This window comes from Sinocyclocheilus anshuiensis, unplaced genomic scaffold (assembly GCF_001515605.1).
Source record: "Sinocyclocheilus anshuiensis isolate Anshui unplaced genomic scaffold, SAMN03320099.WGS_v1.1 scaffold914, whole genome shotgun sequence".
NCBI lineage: Eukaryota > Metazoa > Chordata > Actinopteri > Cypriniformes > Cyprinidae > Sinocyclocheilus > Sinocyclocheilus anshuiensis.
The window spans coordinates 4,031,483-4,050,118 of NW_015539870.1; the positions used below are offsets into that span (position 1 = coordinate 4,031,483).

The 18,636-nt window shown below is 36.2% G+C and overlaps 1 protein-coding gene across 1 annotated transcript in view; it reads right to left on the reverse strand.

Moving 5' to 3' along the window:
• The window catches only part of mtrex (Mtr4 exosome RNA helicase), a 38,680-nt gene extending 20,126 nt beyond the window's left edge, over positions 1-18,554 (reverse strand). The window contains exons 1-19 of the mRNA XM_016481671.1: positions 18,402-18,554; positions 17,823-17,960; positions 16,441-16,507; positions 16,302-16,364; positions 16,105-16,217; positions 15,824-15,998; positions 15,649-15,739; positions 13,833-13,957; positions 13,305-13,403; positions 12,837-12,954; positions 10,535-10,666; positions 7,976-8,055; positions 5,451-5,561; positions 4,654-4,755; positions 2,836-2,961; positions 1,512-1,662; positions 1,054-1,226; positions 823-891; positions 381-490 (exon numbers count right to left, since the gene is read on the reverse strand). Of these exons, the coding sequence (XP_016337157.1) occupies positions 381-490; positions 823-891; positions 1,054-1,226; positions 1,512-1,662; positions 2,836-2,961; positions 4,654-4,755; positions 5,451-5,561; positions 7,976-8,055; positions 10,535-10,666; positions 12,837-12,954; positions 13,305-13,403; positions 13,833-13,957; positions 15,649-15,739; positions 15,824-15,998; positions 16,105-16,217; positions 16,302-16,364; positions 16,441-16,507; positions 17,823-17,960; positions 18,402-18,499 (2,141 nt within the window). The 5' untranslated portion in view covers positions 18,500-18,554. The remainder of the gene's footprint in view (positions 1-380; positions 491-822; positions 892-1,053; positions 1,227-1,511; positions 1,663-2,835; positions 2,962-4,653; positions 4,756-5,450; positions 5,562-7,975; positions 8,056-10,534; positions 10,667-12,836; positions 12,955-13,304; positions 13,404-13,832; positions 13,958-15,648; positions 15,740-15,823; positions 15,999-16,104; positions 16,218-16,301; positions 16,365-16,440; positions 16,508-17,822; positions 17,961-18,401) is intronic.
• Between the last annotated feature and the right edge of the window lie 82 nt (positions 18,555-18,636).

Below are 18,636 nucleotides of genomic sequence, written 5' to 3' on the forward strand. Positions count from 1 at the left end.
TATACATACATACATACACACACACACACACACACACACACACACACACACACACACACACACACACACACGTTCAGATGGCATGTTTTATAGCTCTGGTCTCTGATGTGTCTACTTTGGTGGTTTCCTGTACATGGTTGAGGTAAGCTATGTTTTTACATAAAATCTAATCTGGTGTGGCATTTCAGGGTCATGTTTGCAATCAAGTTCCCAGTGTCACTCTCTCCAAAACATTCATAATTACTATAATAATACATAAATAATACTAAAATAACACCATTTACGGTTTAACACTAAATTACAAGTTAATTAAATTTAAAATTAATCATATCAAATATTGCAAAAAGTTTCATGGCCATTAGATTTTCTTACTATATCACTCTGGGCCTGCTGGTTTGGCTGCCTCTGTGGCCGCGTTTTTCACGCTGTCTTTGCTGCAGTGAAGCAGAACCTCCACCACAAACAACGGGTCGGCATCACCACCTCCAGCCTACAACAACACAGACATTACTTTTTTTTCTCCACCAAAAACTCTGACGTTTTTAAATAAAGTAGTTCAGGGTTTTTTTTTTTTGCTGCTGGCCATTTAAGAACCAAGCGTTGATGTATCTGTGTCATCAGATGTCAGAAAGCAGCAGTGATGCAGAATTAATCATTTTTGTAGCTTAGTTTCATAAAAGGTTTTTTTTTTCTCACTTGGCAGTCATGAGTTCTCAAAGTCACAATGTTTATATAGGAACATCTATATCATAAGATCAAGTAAAATTTGATTCCTCAAGATATATGACCTCTGAGTTGGGCAGTATGAGCATATGGCAATACCTTGACATTTGTCTTCTTGTGGAAATTGACGACTAAACCCCAGCCAAAATCCAGATCTTCTTTTTTCACCTGGATATGAAAAACCCAACGAGTGTTTAGCATTTTCAGTGTCTCAACAAACCAACAAAAGCAAGTCTGTGACCGCTACAACTTCTAACGAAAGTTGCTAGTTTGAATTGGATGAAGCATTAACTGTATTAGTGTGTACAGCAAGAGCCGTTGGACATTTACCCTGACCAGTCTGCCTGGATGCAGGAAGGGCAGGCAATATCTAGGTTTGTGAATAAACTCCTCGATTTCTTTGCCTAGTTTGGCCAGCTGCTGACGGATCTTGTAGTAGGTCACCACACTCTCTTCGTTAGGGATTCGTATTGCATTATACTCCTCCTCCAGCTTTTTCATCTCTGTGGGAATCACAGAAACAGAAATGAAGAAAGGAATGCTAAAAATAATTTCCAAGTAGCTCTGAAAACTGTAACAACACAACTCACTCATATGTTACAAGCAAAGCTAGTTTGAACCAAATTTTAACTGTTGTGTTGTTCTAAACCCACGACTAACATGCTTTTCCAGTGAAAAGCAAAAGAAGACATTTGAAGAATGTTCCTGCTGCTCTTTTCCACAGATTACAGAACGATTACAGAATTTTAACTATGAGAAACATTCCTTTAAATCATGATTGTTCTTACTCTCCACAACACCAGGCACAGCTCTATAGTGCTGGAACTGGTAGAACGATTTCTCCAGCATGTACTCTGGGTTGATCTCCTCCACACGCAGTAAATTGAGCACCATGTTGTAGGTCAGGTGAAACGCACTGTTCAGAGGATCCGCCGAACCCTACAAGCATAAAAGATGCTACTGAATAAACCATGAATATGACATAAATCCAACACAATCCACTAACACCCATACGCTAAGAGGAAGACTAATTAAAAAGTTTTCTGCAACAATAGGGCTGGACGCTGCATTTAACCATTTGACAATAATATATCTTATATAATGATATATCTTCAAATTTACGTGTTTGTTCTAAAAATGGCTTGTATATTGTTTTCCTTTTCCTCAGAGAAATCATAATTTCACCCAAACAACCACTGTTTTAAAATAATTCTAAATGTTTAATTTAAGAAATCAGTAAATATCTACTTTTGTATGTTTTCCACAAATAAGATTCATTTTCATTTATTTGTACTAATATATAATAAAAAGCACTTTTAACAACGTAATTTTTTACTAAACACCTTCAATGCATGAAAAATTACATGCAAAACCTTTCAAGTAAAGACACAAATGAATAGTTGAATCAGAGTTTTGAATTGATTCCCTGATTCACAGAAAAACATGAACAGTTCTGATACTAAAGTATCGGATGCTATTAAAACATCTTAATACTATTAAAACGTCATAATGGCCAAATCAAAAGCTCACTGAAACCATTGCCACATTTTATCTTGATATTTGGTAATACAGAAGTAGTGAAATCAAATATATTGTAAATATTCAATAATTACCCATTCCAATCTTTCTTTATACTTTTTACTCTTTTATACAATGTGTAAAATAAAAAGCTTATGCTACCAAGGCAGGAGAAAACGGAGAAGTCTATTCTTTTTAATGACACTGCTTTCCTAGTATTCTCCTGGAAACTTTACAGCAGAACCATGATGAAATACAATTCGAATTCAGTCAAACAAGGCATTGAGCAATACTTTAATGGACCTCAAGCAGAGATGGGATGCGGCAATGCAAGCTTCAGAGGGGGGATCGGGAGTCCGCAGGGACGAATCTTGGCAGGCAGGGATATGAGACCAAGAGCGCTTATGGACTTCATGTTAAAGAGTGTATTAACGACAGCCCCTCACAGAGCGTGCCAAGGCTTAGAGGGGGATCAGGGGTTTAGGATCAGAGAGTTTTTGTGTCAGTGTGTTGGCCGCCACCTGAACAAAACGTGTGGAGAAATGCTTTACCCATGCAGTTCACCCAAAAATGTAATTTTCATTACAGTGTTACCTTCAGTAACTGTTTGCCCACCGCAGGGCTCATCTTCTCATCCACCATGAAAATGACTATTCCTCTCTCATCCATTCCTCTTCTGCCGGCACGTCCTGACATCTGGATATACTCTCCAGAGGTGATCTAATGTGGAGGGTTGGGAAAAAAAAAATCACTTTACTGCAGCGTTTGGGAACAAAAACATAAAAATAAAGCAACAAAATGAGCACTGTAAAAACTGTTTGTACTTCTAATAGACAAAGAATGTAAAAAAAACCAACAAAAAAAACATGTTAATTGGTTAAACATACCTTACCATATACAGATATCTTTTGTATTTAACAGTATAGTATGCATCATTTTACAGTAAATACTGTTTTTTAACATCTACAAAAATCTATCAAATTATACTGAACAAGGCAATATATGCAGTTAATGGTAAAATTTAGTTATTTACAGTAAACCAACTGTAAAAGAACAAACCCAAAAGTGTGGCACACTACATTTATTAGATTTTATTTAAATAATGTTTCTTATTTTTGTTATCGGTTATTTACTTCCTGTTTTGTTCCACTTTGTTTAGTTAATGTTTATAGAAATCTTGTAGTTAATGAAATATATGGCTATGAAACTCTAAAATTACCAGGGACCAAAAACGGATGAATTGTTTAAAATAAAACCAGGAATAAGTATTTTTTAAAAAGTAAACAGATTATTTTATTTCATGTTAAATGTATTTCAAATCACTTTCCCTACATTTTTAAAAAAAGTTTTTTAAAAGAGGTCTCCTGACTGCAATTTGATCAAAAATACATTCAAAGAGTATTAGTGAAATATAATTGCAAGTTTTCCAGTCTTCATTGTCACATGATCCTCCAGAAATCATTCTAATATGCTGAGTTGCTGCTCAATTATCATCATTGTTGAAAACAGTTGTGCTGCTTCATATTTTTGTGGAAACTGTGATACCCTTTTGTTGACTCATGAATATAAAGTTAAAAAGAAAGGCATATATTTGAACTATAACTTTTTTGCAACAAACATTTACGGTCACTTCTGATCAATTTTTCACTTCTGAAAAAAAGTATTTTTTTTAAAAGCCTAAACTTTTGAACATCAGTATATACTTCATCTTCTACATTTCTCTGCATTGCTTTTCATGTTTTCCATTGATCAGGAAGTTGGACGCTCTGTTGACATGCATAATGGTGGTAAAATCACCACAAGATGTGGTTGTTAATAGATTTTGCTCTGGGGAAACATCTGCAGTTGCCCAAACGATAAGGTTTCCATCTGAAAGTTCCTTACTGGTACGGCTCTGATAAATCACATTCTGGCATCAGCCTCAAACAATGTAACGTATCAATCAGCCCATTCGTTTTGCCAACATGGTTTTTGCCTGATAACCCCTCCTAACGTTCCTCCACTATATTACAGCAACCCGCCGCTGACCCCAGATCAGTTTTATCTTCTATTAACTGCTAAACGTCCCAGAGAGGGGTTCAGTGCCTGCGATCGGTTAGCCAAAACCTTGAGCATGCTTTTTCTGGCAGACTCATGGATACCAGATGTTTCTTACAAAACGTTTTGGATGGCAGCTTCCATCGCTCACTCGCTCTCTGCCGAAGTATAAAAGTCAAGGGATTCTTTTATTCACAACAGCTCGAGTCATTGCCTCACACTCACGCAAACAATACGTGGCAGCTTGGACGGCACTGTTGCTCGACCCCGTGTCCTCTCTGTGCAACGGTGGATGAAGAGGCAAGGAAATGCACTTGGAAATTTGATTAGTGATTACTGTGAGAAGCAGGACAGAAGATAATGTTTGTGATTTACCCAGCGGAAGTCTTTGCCGTCAAATTTGCGTGCACTGGTGAAGAGTACGGTTCTTGCAGGCATGTTGATTCCCATGGCAAATGTTTCTGTAGCAAACAAGGCCTAAAGAACGACAGAGAGATAGATAAATACACACACATGCATACACACGTTGATACATTGGATTTCTGAAGCCACGCAATCATTTTGTGTGGGGAACACACGATTCACTGTATTGAATATACAGTGAATTAGCTTATATAACTTTAAAAATAACTGTGATGTTAATTATGTCGGGACACAAAATATGCAAGACCCTACTGACATTTGCCATCAAATAACATTAAAATGACATTATTCTTGGAGCTTCTGCAGAGTAAATGATGACTATTTTCATGTTCCTCACACAAAGCTGACAAACGACATCAGAAGACATGGAATATAGAGTCATGTGGACTATATTTATTGATTTTAAGTGTCATTTTTGACTGCTTCATTCTTCATTTACCTTAAAAAAAAGTATCTTTTGTATTCCACGAGAGAATTTCATAAATGAAAACCAAGGTGAGTGAATAAAAATAAACTAAACAAACAAAAAGAAATAAATACAAATAAAAACCAAACAAACCAAACAAGAGTGAATGTATTAAACAAAATAAAACCAAACAATACCGAAGAAAACAAAACCCGACAGCAAACAAAACAAAACTTGAAAAAGTTTGTCAATTATGAATGACTCAATGTTCAGCCAAGGTGTGTTTATCCAACATTACACAAAGGTGCTTCCAGTCACATGAAGGTTGCTTGAAGTATCTCACCTTTAGCAGCCCCTCAGAGAACAGGATCTCAATGGTCTCTTTAAGGATCGGGAGGAGGCCGCCATGATGAATTCCAATTCCTCTCTTCAGCAACGGCAGAACATGCTCCACCTGTTGGTAAACGATCCCAATTAAACACACACGGCTTCAGGACTCTTCCAGGTCATGCTGTGTCACGTTATTACTGTGTTTAATCACAGCTCAGTCAGAATAGCATAGTGTAGCTAATCAAGACCAGCTTAAAGCCCTGTTAACACCAGATTTTTCAAGGCATGAACAAAAAGTACAACATTTTCAAGGAATGGGTCACCTAAAAATCAAAAGTCGGTCTCTGTTTACTCGCCCTTACTTCCTTGTATGGAATACAAATAGTCTGAGCTGATCTCTACCATACAATGAGAGAGAATGGTAATTCACAGCTGTGTTTTGGGCCCCCTCTGCTTTCAATGTGTGGAAAAGAGCAGCTTGGACATTCTCATTTCTCCAAAATAGGATGATTTTTATTTAGAAACTGGGTCTTTTTTTTTGTAATAAAATAGACCTTTAAAAACAAGTAATGGACCTAAATGAGAATATATGGATTGGAAAAATGATATAAATTCCATTCCATAAAAAAATGATTTATGAATGTACAGTTGTATAGTAGTTAATTTCATGTGGTTACATTTTATCTGCATATATCCAGCTATAATAATTAGAATATATTTTATAATTACTATTACTACTACTAATAAAACGTTATGACTTATTGACTACATATCTCATTTAAAATGTAAAGCTATTAAAATTATAATTTTCATAAATTATATATTTTTCAAAAACAAGATGGAATAATTTAAAATCTACTATTTGTGTATCAGGGCAGTGAAAATATCCGCAAAGACAAATCTGGGTCAGCAGCATAAGGAGCTCAGAATAAGCTTGCAGAAATATGTCATTGAGAACAAACAGACAGGGGTCAAGTTGAAGGATGGTCTGTTCCTCATAAAGGCAACATTTACACAAACGGCATATTTGAACTAGTTCTGTAATCACTCATCCTCCAACAGCAGGAGTTCTGATGGAGGATCGGTTTATCTTTACACTGACAGAGCAGCGTTCATGAAGACCATCTGATCTGAGATCAGCACCTCTACTACATGAGTACGAGCCAAATACTGCTGTCCTGCAATGTGGGAATGGATGACAGCACTGTTGAGATGTAGTAGTGGAGGAAATGTGGTGTAGGAGTAACAGCGGACAGGAGGACCCGAAGAGAGAGTGGAAAGTTTTACGAGCCTCTTGAAACCATTTAGGGATTTGCTAAAACACCCAGTCACTTTAAACAAGTTTAACACGTTCTGCCTGACTTTACTGTGGTTTGTGTGGCAGACCTTCAATTACCAAAGCAACAGCTTACAAGTTTAAGTTAATATTTTGCTAAAACATTAAAACTCACAAATGTAGATGTTAATAATGGTAGAAACTTTAACATCTTAAAAGCTTAACGTGGTACATGTGAGAAACAGTTTAGGGTATTCAACTAGATGAAAATAGATTTATAAGCAATTTTGTGTTGTGTAATTTACTACCATTTAATAAAAAAAATGCCACCCAAAAAATGTGGCAACATTTAGATTCTTATTAATATATCTGGCTTGTTAAAATACATCCCACTGGACAATGACTTGCATTTCACAGTGTCCCTGTGCTAAATCTTGATGTTTTTATTAACTCATAGTTTTTTTTTTTTTTAAAGGAAAGCATGGGCTGTTGAAGTTAGCTTGTTTAAAAAACATTGATGGAATGACTGTAAATAAAAAAATATATATAAATATCACATTTGTTAAAGGAATAGTTCACCCAAAAATAAAAGTGTGTTAAAAATGTGCTCACCGCTAGACCATCAAAGATGTAGATGAGTTTGTTTCTTCATGGGAGAAATTTCACATTACATCACTTGCTCACCAATGGATGCTCTGCAGTGAATGGGTGCCGTCAGAATGAGAGTCCAAACAGCTGATAAAAACAATAATCCACAAGTAACCCACACCACTCCAGTCCATCAATTAACATTGTGAAGTGAAAAGCTGAGTGTTTGAAAGAAACAAATGAATCATTAAGGCGTTTTAACTTTAAACCGTGACCAAATCCACCCACATATTTGTTTAGAACTTTACTGTTTTCACTTGTAAACTGTGCTTGATCAGTGCATATTTCTCTCCTGATTCAGACAAGACGACTTTTTCACTGGAGAAAGTAGCATTATGAATAGAACTACATTTCTCCAAATCTGTTCCTATGAAGAAACAAACTACATCTTGGATGGCCTGAAGAAGAGTAAAAAAATTCCCTTAAATGTTAATTTGAGCAATCCACAACCAAATTGTGTTGAAATACTCACCATGCAATGATATTCAGGCAAACAAGTAAAGTTATCAGAGTATGTCGGTAACTTAAATAAATATTAGTTAACTTATAATATTAACATAGACAGATCACGTAATACAACATTGTACAAAACAGAAGTCTGTGCAAAGAATTACCTGTGGCAGCTTTTTGTCTTCATCAGACAGGCAGTCTGTGGCATTGTTGAACACTTCTTCCACCAGTTTCTTCTCGTCACCTGGAGTTAGATAGAGAAGTTAGAAATCAAACAACAGATGCACACTGGAATACTTCAGCGTGCATGTGTGTCAGCTTAAAGATCTCTGAAACACAGCCAGTATCACAAGGTAGGTGTGTGTGTGTGTGTTTTATACAGCAGCTCAGAGGACTTTCCATGATTGCATGAAAAACACTATAAACCAGAGAGAAATATACACAGTGGGGGCAGCGTATAGAATGAGATGGAGAAAAAGAAAATATTCAAGAAGTGTACTGGGGAAAGGGAGAGCTATCATGTTTTCTTGCTCCAAACAGAGTCTAGATGTGTCATGAAGGATTAGAACATCTCTATTTCTGCTTTCAGCATGTGGTGTAGTCGTAGGCTTAGCGCATTAAAATTCACAGCATAACAAAAAACAGACTAAATATAGAGCAGCAGTTCTCAACTGGCTTTGCTTTAGGACATCAAATGGTGACCCAACACAATGCCAAAATCGTCAACAATGGAAAAAAATAGGCTTTAAAATAAATTGAAGTTTATTAAAACAATGGCAATAAGAGCTGACAAATTTCGAGCAATTAAATAAATGTATTTAACTTTTTTTAACAACATTAATGCATATATTCCAGGGTTATTAAACTTGTTGTTTTGTTATTCAAAATACAATTATACATAAAACTGTTTTATTTTAATTCAGTTTAACTTGATTTACTAAATTAAATCAGAATTTTAAATAAAAAAAAATTGCATATAAAAAAATACTAAAAATTACTAAAACACACAAAATTAGTACAATTGTAACAAAAAAAATGTTGGACTTTGCATTCAGTCCCGTGTGACATTACTTAAAAACTGATCATTAATAAATCAAACACGGCCAGACGTTTAACAAAAGTTGACTTGCATTCTCTAGTAGTATCTGAATAACACCAAACACTGATATATTCATTTTCACAATATAATAATTGCATTCAGTCCCGTGTGACATTACTTAAAAACTGATCATTAATAAATCAAACACGGCCAGACGTTTAACAAAAGTTGACTTGCATTCTCTAGGCAGTGAAATTCACCATAAAAGTCTTAAGATGTTATGTTGTTTTATATAAACAACAAATAATTTTTCAAAAGTATTTAACAAATTTCATGAATTATTAACATTTTATGCATTAATTATTAATTCACAAATAATACATTTTTGGGAAGTCGTACCAAATGACATTTTTTAAACCTGACCTAACCTTTCCAAGTCACAAAGTAACAAGTTCAAACTGTCTGATATTTTAAGAGACTAAATGACTTCATGAGGGTCTGCAGGGGTCCTCTTTTCCCTGTTGTTTCTGCATATTGGTTGCACCACATGACACCTTGACATTTTTGACTTCATTGTCCTCTCAAGTTTATTTAGCTATTTTTTTATGCATGATCATATGGTTAGGTGCATTTTATTGTTTGCATTTAGCATTGTTTTTTTCTGTTCCATCAACAAAATAGCAGACCAACCAGTTGAGAACCTAGATACAGACTAATCCAAGAGTCTGTCTATCCCAATATGGCCACAACATTACTTCAGACCATCTCTGCATAAGCAACTCCTCAAAAGATTAGAAAACCAACTCCACTTGTGCATGCAAAATGTTCTGGAAACCCTCTATAAAAAATCACACTTGAGCTGGAAAGCTCTTATGATGATTCGGATGTGCTCCGATAGAGCCAATGAAAACACTCTCCCCACCTCAAGCAAGACTCGCAAAACAGCAACAGCTGTGCGGATGACTGCTAGTGCGGTCCGAAGTGCTCACCCATACACCATCAAAAGCCAAAGACTTCAACTCTTAAGTGCACGCTATTTCTCAATCAAAACATGTTTAAAAATTCACAATAATGCAACGCTTCTATGTGCACGACATCAGTCACTTTTGAAACAAAATCCAATTAGGTCTTGCAAATCGAAGCAGTATGGGAAGTGGTGACACTTTTGAAGACTGTTAAAAGTTGTGCATGCCGTCCGTTTCCCACAAGAGAGAACAGAAGTCATGACACATCAATAGGGCCACGTTCATGTGTTTGGCTCTGTAACAAATTCTGTTTCAAACAGATCAATACTTGATAAAGAACTCCCGGTAACCGTTTCAGAAATGAAAAATTCTCCAAAAGAAGCCCAAAGCTGAGCTCATTTCTTTCTCAGACGGTTTTTTGGCCATGATTTGCTTTTTTTTTTTCTATCTCTTTGTAATTAATAGGATAGATAAATCATCATTGCTCCCATATTTGAGCAATAAGAGTGAGATAAACCTTCTAGTTCTAAAATGAAAAACAAGCAAATATTTCTTCAAAGAAGAAAAATTACATTACTCCTCTTTCCAAGGATTAGTTTAACCTAAGAATCAGTCCTTGCAGGTGTGACTGAAAGATATCCATTTAGAACCTTAACTCAAGTAAGAACAACACTACTAGTCTTGGCAAGAAGCATTATTAATTATTATAACATAAATACCTGTGTTGAAATCCAGTTTGGCCACCTGCAGTGCGTAAGCCTCACATTCTTTCTTACTAAAGCTAAAGATGATCACCGGCTGGAAGTTCCTTTCCATGATCATCTTCACAATCTTAAAGACATTAGATGGACCTAAGAGAAAAAACAAACAAACAAAACAATTATTAAATACAGCAGCCAGCATGTTCCCAACATCTAATACCCCGTTTACACTTAATATTAATAACCATCAGGCAATTCGATCACAAGTGGACAGTGCAAAAAATAAAAGCATTAATGTGTGACACTGAAGACTAAAAGTTTATTAAGAGTTAAATGTAATCTCAAAAGGAATATTTTTAATACTGCACATAAATTCTATAAAATCATGTTACATTTAAAATGACTTAAATACTTCTGCTTTTATGTGTGTGTGTTTAAAGAACTTTAAAAAATTAAAGTTAATTTAATTTCCATCAAGCTGAACTTCAGCTTGATTTAAATCATGAGAACTATGCTCAGAACATCATATTTGAGTTTGGGAGTAATGTTTCAGAATATTTTGTGCTTCGTTTATATTAGCCAGGGCTCCAAACAAAAAAATCAAGTAAGGAGCCATTGGCTCCTATAAGAAAAAATTTTAGGTGCCAAATTATTTTTTAGGTGCCATAGAATAAACGGGTTTAATTTATTATAATTTTTTAACATTTCAATCATACTTTCATGCGTTTATATCTCATCTTTTCTTGAATTTATCAGCATTTTAATCAATCTTGTAGATGACCTGGGAATTAAGGTTCACTTAAAGTGGGAACTAAACGTCTTTTCCAACTTGAAATATACAGTCACGCATTGTTTATTACACAGACTCTGTACAAATATCATGGACCATAAGCATCACTTGGCCACTGAGTGTAGTTTGGGCTCCTCATCAATGAATCCTATAAGTGTTGTCATATGTCTTTCACACATTCTGTCTGTTTTTCTTCATTAGTAAAATGCTATTTTGTAGGAGGAGTTAAATCATGAAGACAACAGGTTAAGTAAAAATATTAATATCCAAAAGAGCATAAAAATAGCAAAATGCTCTTCTTTATAGTTATTTTTCTAGCTGACTGATGAGCTTATGGACACCGAATGGTTATTCTGAGGTAAATGTATTATTACGTTGCAATGTTTACAAGCTTTACACGTTTTTTGCAGTTTGAAACACTGAATGAGCTTTTACATGAGACATTTCAGTAAGTTGTACTGTAGGCTCTCTTATAAAATAGGCTACGTTTTGATGTTAATTCATGTTCATTATGCAATGCGATTTTTGCGATTAATGGAGGCAAGTGTGCTTCAAATAACATGTAGTCCATGCATTAACAGAACACAGCATAGACTAAGATCTTGATAAGAAGAAGCCATATTAGTCATGATTATAAACGAGAATTGTTAACGATATTGCCAATATCCACACAGCTGACAGCTTTACCTGTTGTAGTTTGTTCAAGTTGTGCACGAAATAGACTCTGCTTTTCTGCACTTTTACTTGCACGTCTCTGTTATTTCGATCTCTCTCGCGCTGCACAACTAAGCTGCGTTTAACAGGTGTGCGTCAGCGCTGCTGAGCGGCAGAGATGAGGACTGTTTGAAACACTTTTTTCCACTAAAACTTTGATGCGCATCGTCTCAGTTTAATACGTGAACATGGCAAATTATGAAATCGCAAAACAATCAGGAAAAAAGGCATTACATGCTAATTTTTAAGTCATAACATGTAAATATATATAGTCACCCACCAGTGGCGACCTCAGCAAAAACTTCACTCGCAAATTAATATTTTTGACTGTTTTAGTCGCAGTCTGGAGCCCTGTTAGCACAAGCTGTCAACAACAACAAAATCTCAGCTGACTATTTGTGACCGGCTCACGCAAAATGGACATTAATATTTGGTGCAAACAGTGCAATATTGATTATGCGGATTAGTCAATATGCAAGATTCACAGCAAATCAATGGGAGTCCATCTGTGCTTAACCATTTATCTGAACTAGTGACCGAATTGAGGGTTTGGGGCTTCTCACTGCACAATATTACACAATATAACCTTCAAATGAACATGAATAATATCAGATTACTTACTTAATCTGATTTTATTTCCATGTAAAACAGGATATTAAACAAATTAAAAGAACAAAATGCTGAAATGGTCAAATTGAATTTTAATCCTCAGAAATGGATCGGATCATGAAAGTGGGTGTCAGCTGCTGGAATGAGCAACTTTTTCCTTGGAAAAACACTGTTATTTTGATTTAATGTTGACTGTTGAATACTAACCTTTGGTTCCACCCTTTCTGCCTTTGGGGTCCCATTTGCCCCCAACATTGCCTCCCGTGTCCCCCGCGTCCCTCAGGACCTGCATTGCTGTGTTAAAATTGTCTTCTCTGAACTCTCCCTGACAAGAAAAAACATAAAAATATGATTACATAACTGCAATGATACTAGGAATATTTTCTTAAACTTGATCAGCTTGTTGCGTGCTTGTGGCTTGGAAGTTATGCAACACACACACATACACACACACAGATAGTCCAGGTTTGAGGATCTGTGTTGAATTACATCTAGATGTGCCACTCTTGAAATGACAGTTCCAATACCACACCCACGACAGATAATAGAACACAAATTCCATTCAGAAACACAGAGGACGGCACATACCAGAGATCATTCGAGTGTGCTTAACCTTCATCTCTGATGACGGAATAAAGGTGTTAATGCAGCTATCCAAAGCATTCAGCTACTCACGTTCTCATCCACAACCAGGTGGAGTCCATCGCCCCCTGCTGGAAAGATGTAGTGCTGCAGTGGAGTGGGCCGGTAATCTGTGTACACCACGTGGCAGGGCTGCAAGTAAACACAAGGAACTCACAATCTTCCTGCAGGAATTATGGATGCATTATAGCTGACATCAGATGTCCCTTTAAACCGAATTGATTTACTTTAGAGAACATTGATGATTTAAGCAGACCTAATGCGCATAACATTACTATTTATATACTAATATAGGTGTATATATAGCAATTATATATTTGTAATATAAATTAATATTAATACTTTAAATTAGTTTTTATATCTTCAGTTTTAATTTTAATTTTATGTGCATTTGATTCATTAGTTTCTGCTTATATATATCTATATAGCTGTCATTTATTTTTAGATTTAGTAATTTTAGTATTTAAACTTATTTCAGTTAGTTTAAAAAACAGCATTTGCAGTGTCTGTTGTTAGGTGGTCGCTAAAGTGTTCTGAGTGGTTGCTAAGGTGATAATCCACCTGTTTGTGGAGGTGACAAATCCACTCAGCAAACTGTCGAGCGTTGGGAATGGTGGCTGACAGGAAGACATGATGCACGTTGTCTGGCAGTAGGATGATGGTTTCCTCCCAGACCACTCCACGCTCTGCAGGTCATGTGACCAGAAAGACACAAAGTCAATGACGGCTGAATGAAATCGTTGTAAGCATAGCAACATTTTTCCATCTTCAGTGTTTGGTACCAGCTATTATTGACCAAAGTAATATTACAGCAAACAAACAGAGCCACCGTGTTTTGTTTATGTTTGGAAGGCTGCTTGGCAGAGCGTGCTCTTGAAGGGTTGCCATGTCCACCTATTAGAAGCAACACTTTTTAAGCGTCTTTGGGCTTGTTGTTTAGGCTCGACTCATAAAGCAATCCAGTTTATAGAGTCAATAGAGTAGAAGTATTTTCAAGATAACGTGTTTGGATTTAAGTTTATGGGCTTGATCTTATTTGCTGTTTTTTTTAGCAAGATCTGGCAACACTAATGAGTCAAAATGTAACTGATTCACTGTGATTTCTTGCACCGCACATACAGAAGACAGACACAACTGATAAGCATTTAAATACATCATTAACAACTAGCTGTTCAGTTCTGTACACACTGCGTAGAATTTCTGTAAATGCCGTTATCACTATCTGATTTTTTCAGGAGTCATTTCGGTTGTATAATGTGGTTGTCACTGCCGTAGAATATTGAAATGTGTGCACTAAAGGTGAACCGACAACCGAATTTAGCTGCAGTGTGTAAACGGCCAATATTTCAGGTAGGGGAGTCATGATATACCAGTATTGACAATAATCGTGATATTCAAAAAATGAAATATCATTATCGTGTTAATTAGGGGTGTCGTGATATAACATTATTAGCGATAACCATGATATTTCAAAAAGTACACAGCGCTAAACTTTCACATGTAATTTGTTTCATTCATACCCCACGCCAGAGGGCACCATTGCACAGGAAGTTCATAGGAATAATCTAAAACAAATGACTTTCCAGGAAATCCCTTATATGGACAAAGGCATCCAGCTATCTCTGTAGCTGAATAAAATGCAGAAAGAAATGTTTGACTGATGAAACGTGAAGAGAATTACCACACGATTGCAACAGTATATGGTTTATCTGTGTTCAAGTCATCTCTGGCATTTTTCATAAGGATGTTTATTTATAATGCAATGCTAATCGACATAGCCTTTAGCACTGTGTAAAATACTGTATAGAAGCCTCATCAGTTCACAGAAAGATTATTTAAAAACTCGACTGACACTATAATTCGAGTTTGGGGTGAAAATACATGGTTACTGATGAGAGAAACGAACCTTTTCGAAGCTTTAAATCAATTGAACCATTTGCTTCACAAAATGATTCACTGTTTCGAATCAATCAAAACGCCACACGCTGGTGATGCCTGCTGGTCATAACGTTGTAAATGCAACAAAAAACCCAAAAAGACCCAATGCAAATGTTTCATTGAAAGTATAATATATTAAATGCAATTAACAAATCATCAAATACTATTAAATATGAAGTGTCCTTATAACCTGTTCTTTTATTAATTTGCAGGGCTTGTTTTGTTTGCTTTATCAAGGGCTCATCTAAACATCTTTAACAGCTACTCCCATATATAGACTTCTATAGAACAATTACTACCATAAGACTAATATAGACAACGTGATATATCGTTATCGTGATCCCCCCCCCGCCCGATAATCATGTAGTGAAATATCTGATATCGTGACAGCCCTAATTTCAGGTGATCATCTGCCAATTAAACATTAAGTACAACCCACCTGAGTCTCTCATGTAATGGATCTCATCAAAGATGACCCATGCCACCTCCCTCATAACCTCTGACCCTCTGTACAGCATGCTCCTCAAAATCTGAAAGAAAACACCCCAACAAAACAACAAATAAATAAAGAACCAGTCGTTGGTGTTCCAGTGGATAACGGGCTGCTGTCTCACCTCGGTGGTCATAACCAGGCAAGAAGCCGTGGGGTTAATGGTGATGTCACCGGTCATCAGACCCACATCCTGGAACTCTTCGTACATCTCTCTGTACTTCTGATTGCTCAGAGCTTTGATGGGGCTGGTGAAGATCACTCGCTGCTTTTCTCGGAGAGCCAGAGCAATGGCATACCTGCGTGCAGAAGGAAAAAAAAGTCTCAAATCTCAGCACAGACTCACTTGGATCAAAAGAATCAACCATATATATACTGTAAGCTTTCAATTTAATGGACACTCACTCAGCACACACTGTCTTTCCTGCCGATGTGTGGGCCGACACAAGCACAGACTGGTTGTTATCGATGCACAGGATGGCCTCGCGCTGGAAAGGGTCGAGTATGAAGGGGTACTCCTGCATGAGCAAAGCAAAACCTGTTTAAACAAAGGCAAAGCATCGATGTTGTCTGAGGATGTTCAGTGAGGTTTATTAGATTACCTTAGCTGCTTTTCCAACGCGTGGTTTCAGTGGAGTGTATTCCTCGTCTGCAGGAAGAACCACCTGAGAAAGGAAGATCGGGTCACAACATGGACATTAAACAGAGATGTATTTTTATCCACTGTGTTTGTGTTTTTACCTCATGAGTGCAGCCCTCCACTGTCTCCACCTGCTCCGCCTTCACTTTAGGCATGAGCTCTGACAGACTGAAGGACGACACAGATGCAAATGATATGAATTACTACAGGTCAACCAAGAGTGGATTGTGTCCATAGAGATAGCTAAGGTTGGAAAACCGAAAACTCAACTGACAGTTTAATGAATAACATGAAAAACTTTTCCACTCAATCTTTATTACAAAATTAATAATAATAATAATAATGACAAAGAAAATGTTTTAGTAATTGTCAAATATATTAAAATAAATAAAAATTACTGTTTCATGAACTACTGACACAGATCATTTATTATTTTATTATATTTTTATGTTTCACGTGCTAATGTTTTTTTTGGCTTCTTAAAGTAAAATAATAAGAAACAACTAAAAACAGCATGTTTAAATTGTAAAACCCTCCTGCACCTACAAATTAACCTAAAACATTTTACACTACACAATAATAATTTGCAGAAGTTACAATAATGATGATAAAAATGTTTTGTAAATATTAAATAAAATTTATTAAAATAAATAAAAATGGCTTTACTTCAACTACTGACAAATACCTTTTTTAATTATATTTTACCATTTTTTTTTTCTGAAAAACTGAAACAGGCTGTTCTTGTGGATTGTAAAACCTTCCTGCCAAATGAATATATACACACATATAATAAAAAATGACATAAATATATAAAAATATACAATAAATATGATTAAAATATTTTGTAATTACCAAATAAAATACATTAAATAAAAATGTCTGTCAGCTACTGACAAAATTTTATTAAATATTGTTTTTATTTTATTAAAATTGCATATTTTACCATGCTATTTTTTCTTTTAGCTTCTAAAAGTTCAGTAAACAAAACACTATAACACGACAAAACAGGCTTCTCCCATTTCAATCATAAAACCCTCCAGTGCAAAATGAATATATATATATATATATATATATATATATATATATATATATACACACACATATATATATATATAGTTATGTATAGATCAGTTACAGACACACACACACACAAACAGCTGCTTATCAATTCAATGACAAACATTGCGTAATGCTCCACAGATCAGTTATATATGTATGTATATAGAGCCTGACGCAGTGTCAGTGCTTGAGCTGATGAGCAGCTGTCTCGTGCTTCTGCAGTAAACACTCACGGTCTCCGCTCCGCTCGGCTGCTGGTATATATATCCATTGATTTACACCAATAACTGGCAGTTCCAAAAAGCAACTATTGGTGCCGATTAGTCTGTAAAAGCAATATATCAATCCACCTGTACAAGCACACTAAGAAGTATTTCAGACATTCATCAGAAGCAGTATGTAAACAGAAGTACACAAATCTTACTTGATCTCCTCAGCTGACACTGTTCCCAGCTTCTGTCTCTTCCCAAGCACCACCTCATCTGGACCATCATTGTCAGCATCTCTTTTGCGCACAGCAGCTGAATCACCCTGCTGTTTCCCCGCGTTATCAGGACTCTTACTGCTAGAGGGAAAGACAACAACGATTCACTCGACATCTGGACATCCCCAACCCAACATCAGGTGGTCTCCAGGGCAGTGCTAAGCGTTTTCTAGTGTAGTCAGGCAGACAGACAGAAGAATAAAGGCCGTGTGTGTGTTTACATTTGAGTTTTTTTTAACATATAAATCTATGGGATTTTTAGTGAGGCAAGCTCGTTTATTACAACCTGCACACAAAATAATAATAAAATATATATATATTTTTTTCATCTAAAAACAACAGAAGAGACTGTCCAAACACGAGGTGCTGAAAGCTGGAACAGATCTGTGAAGCGTTACTTGTTCCTGAGTTTCTGTGAGCGCGCGTCACATGTGTTCAGTGCCTGCCAGACAAATAAGTTACTGCAATATCTGCAGTTCAGTTGTGCGAAACTATCAAATACCCCGTTCGTTCACCTACCCTGCCTGAGCGGCCGACTTCGGAGTGTCTTTTTTGCTAGAACCGGCCTGTTCTTCATCAAACACGCTGAACAAATCGTCTCCAAAGGCGTCCGCCATGACTTCAAACAGACACAAATCCCACAGGGCGGCGGAAATGACGTGCGGCGCGTCAAACGTGTGAACTGAGCGACGGTAAAAGACAGACAGCCAAAAGACTTTTCTCTAAAATAATCACAATTTTAAAAATCCATAAT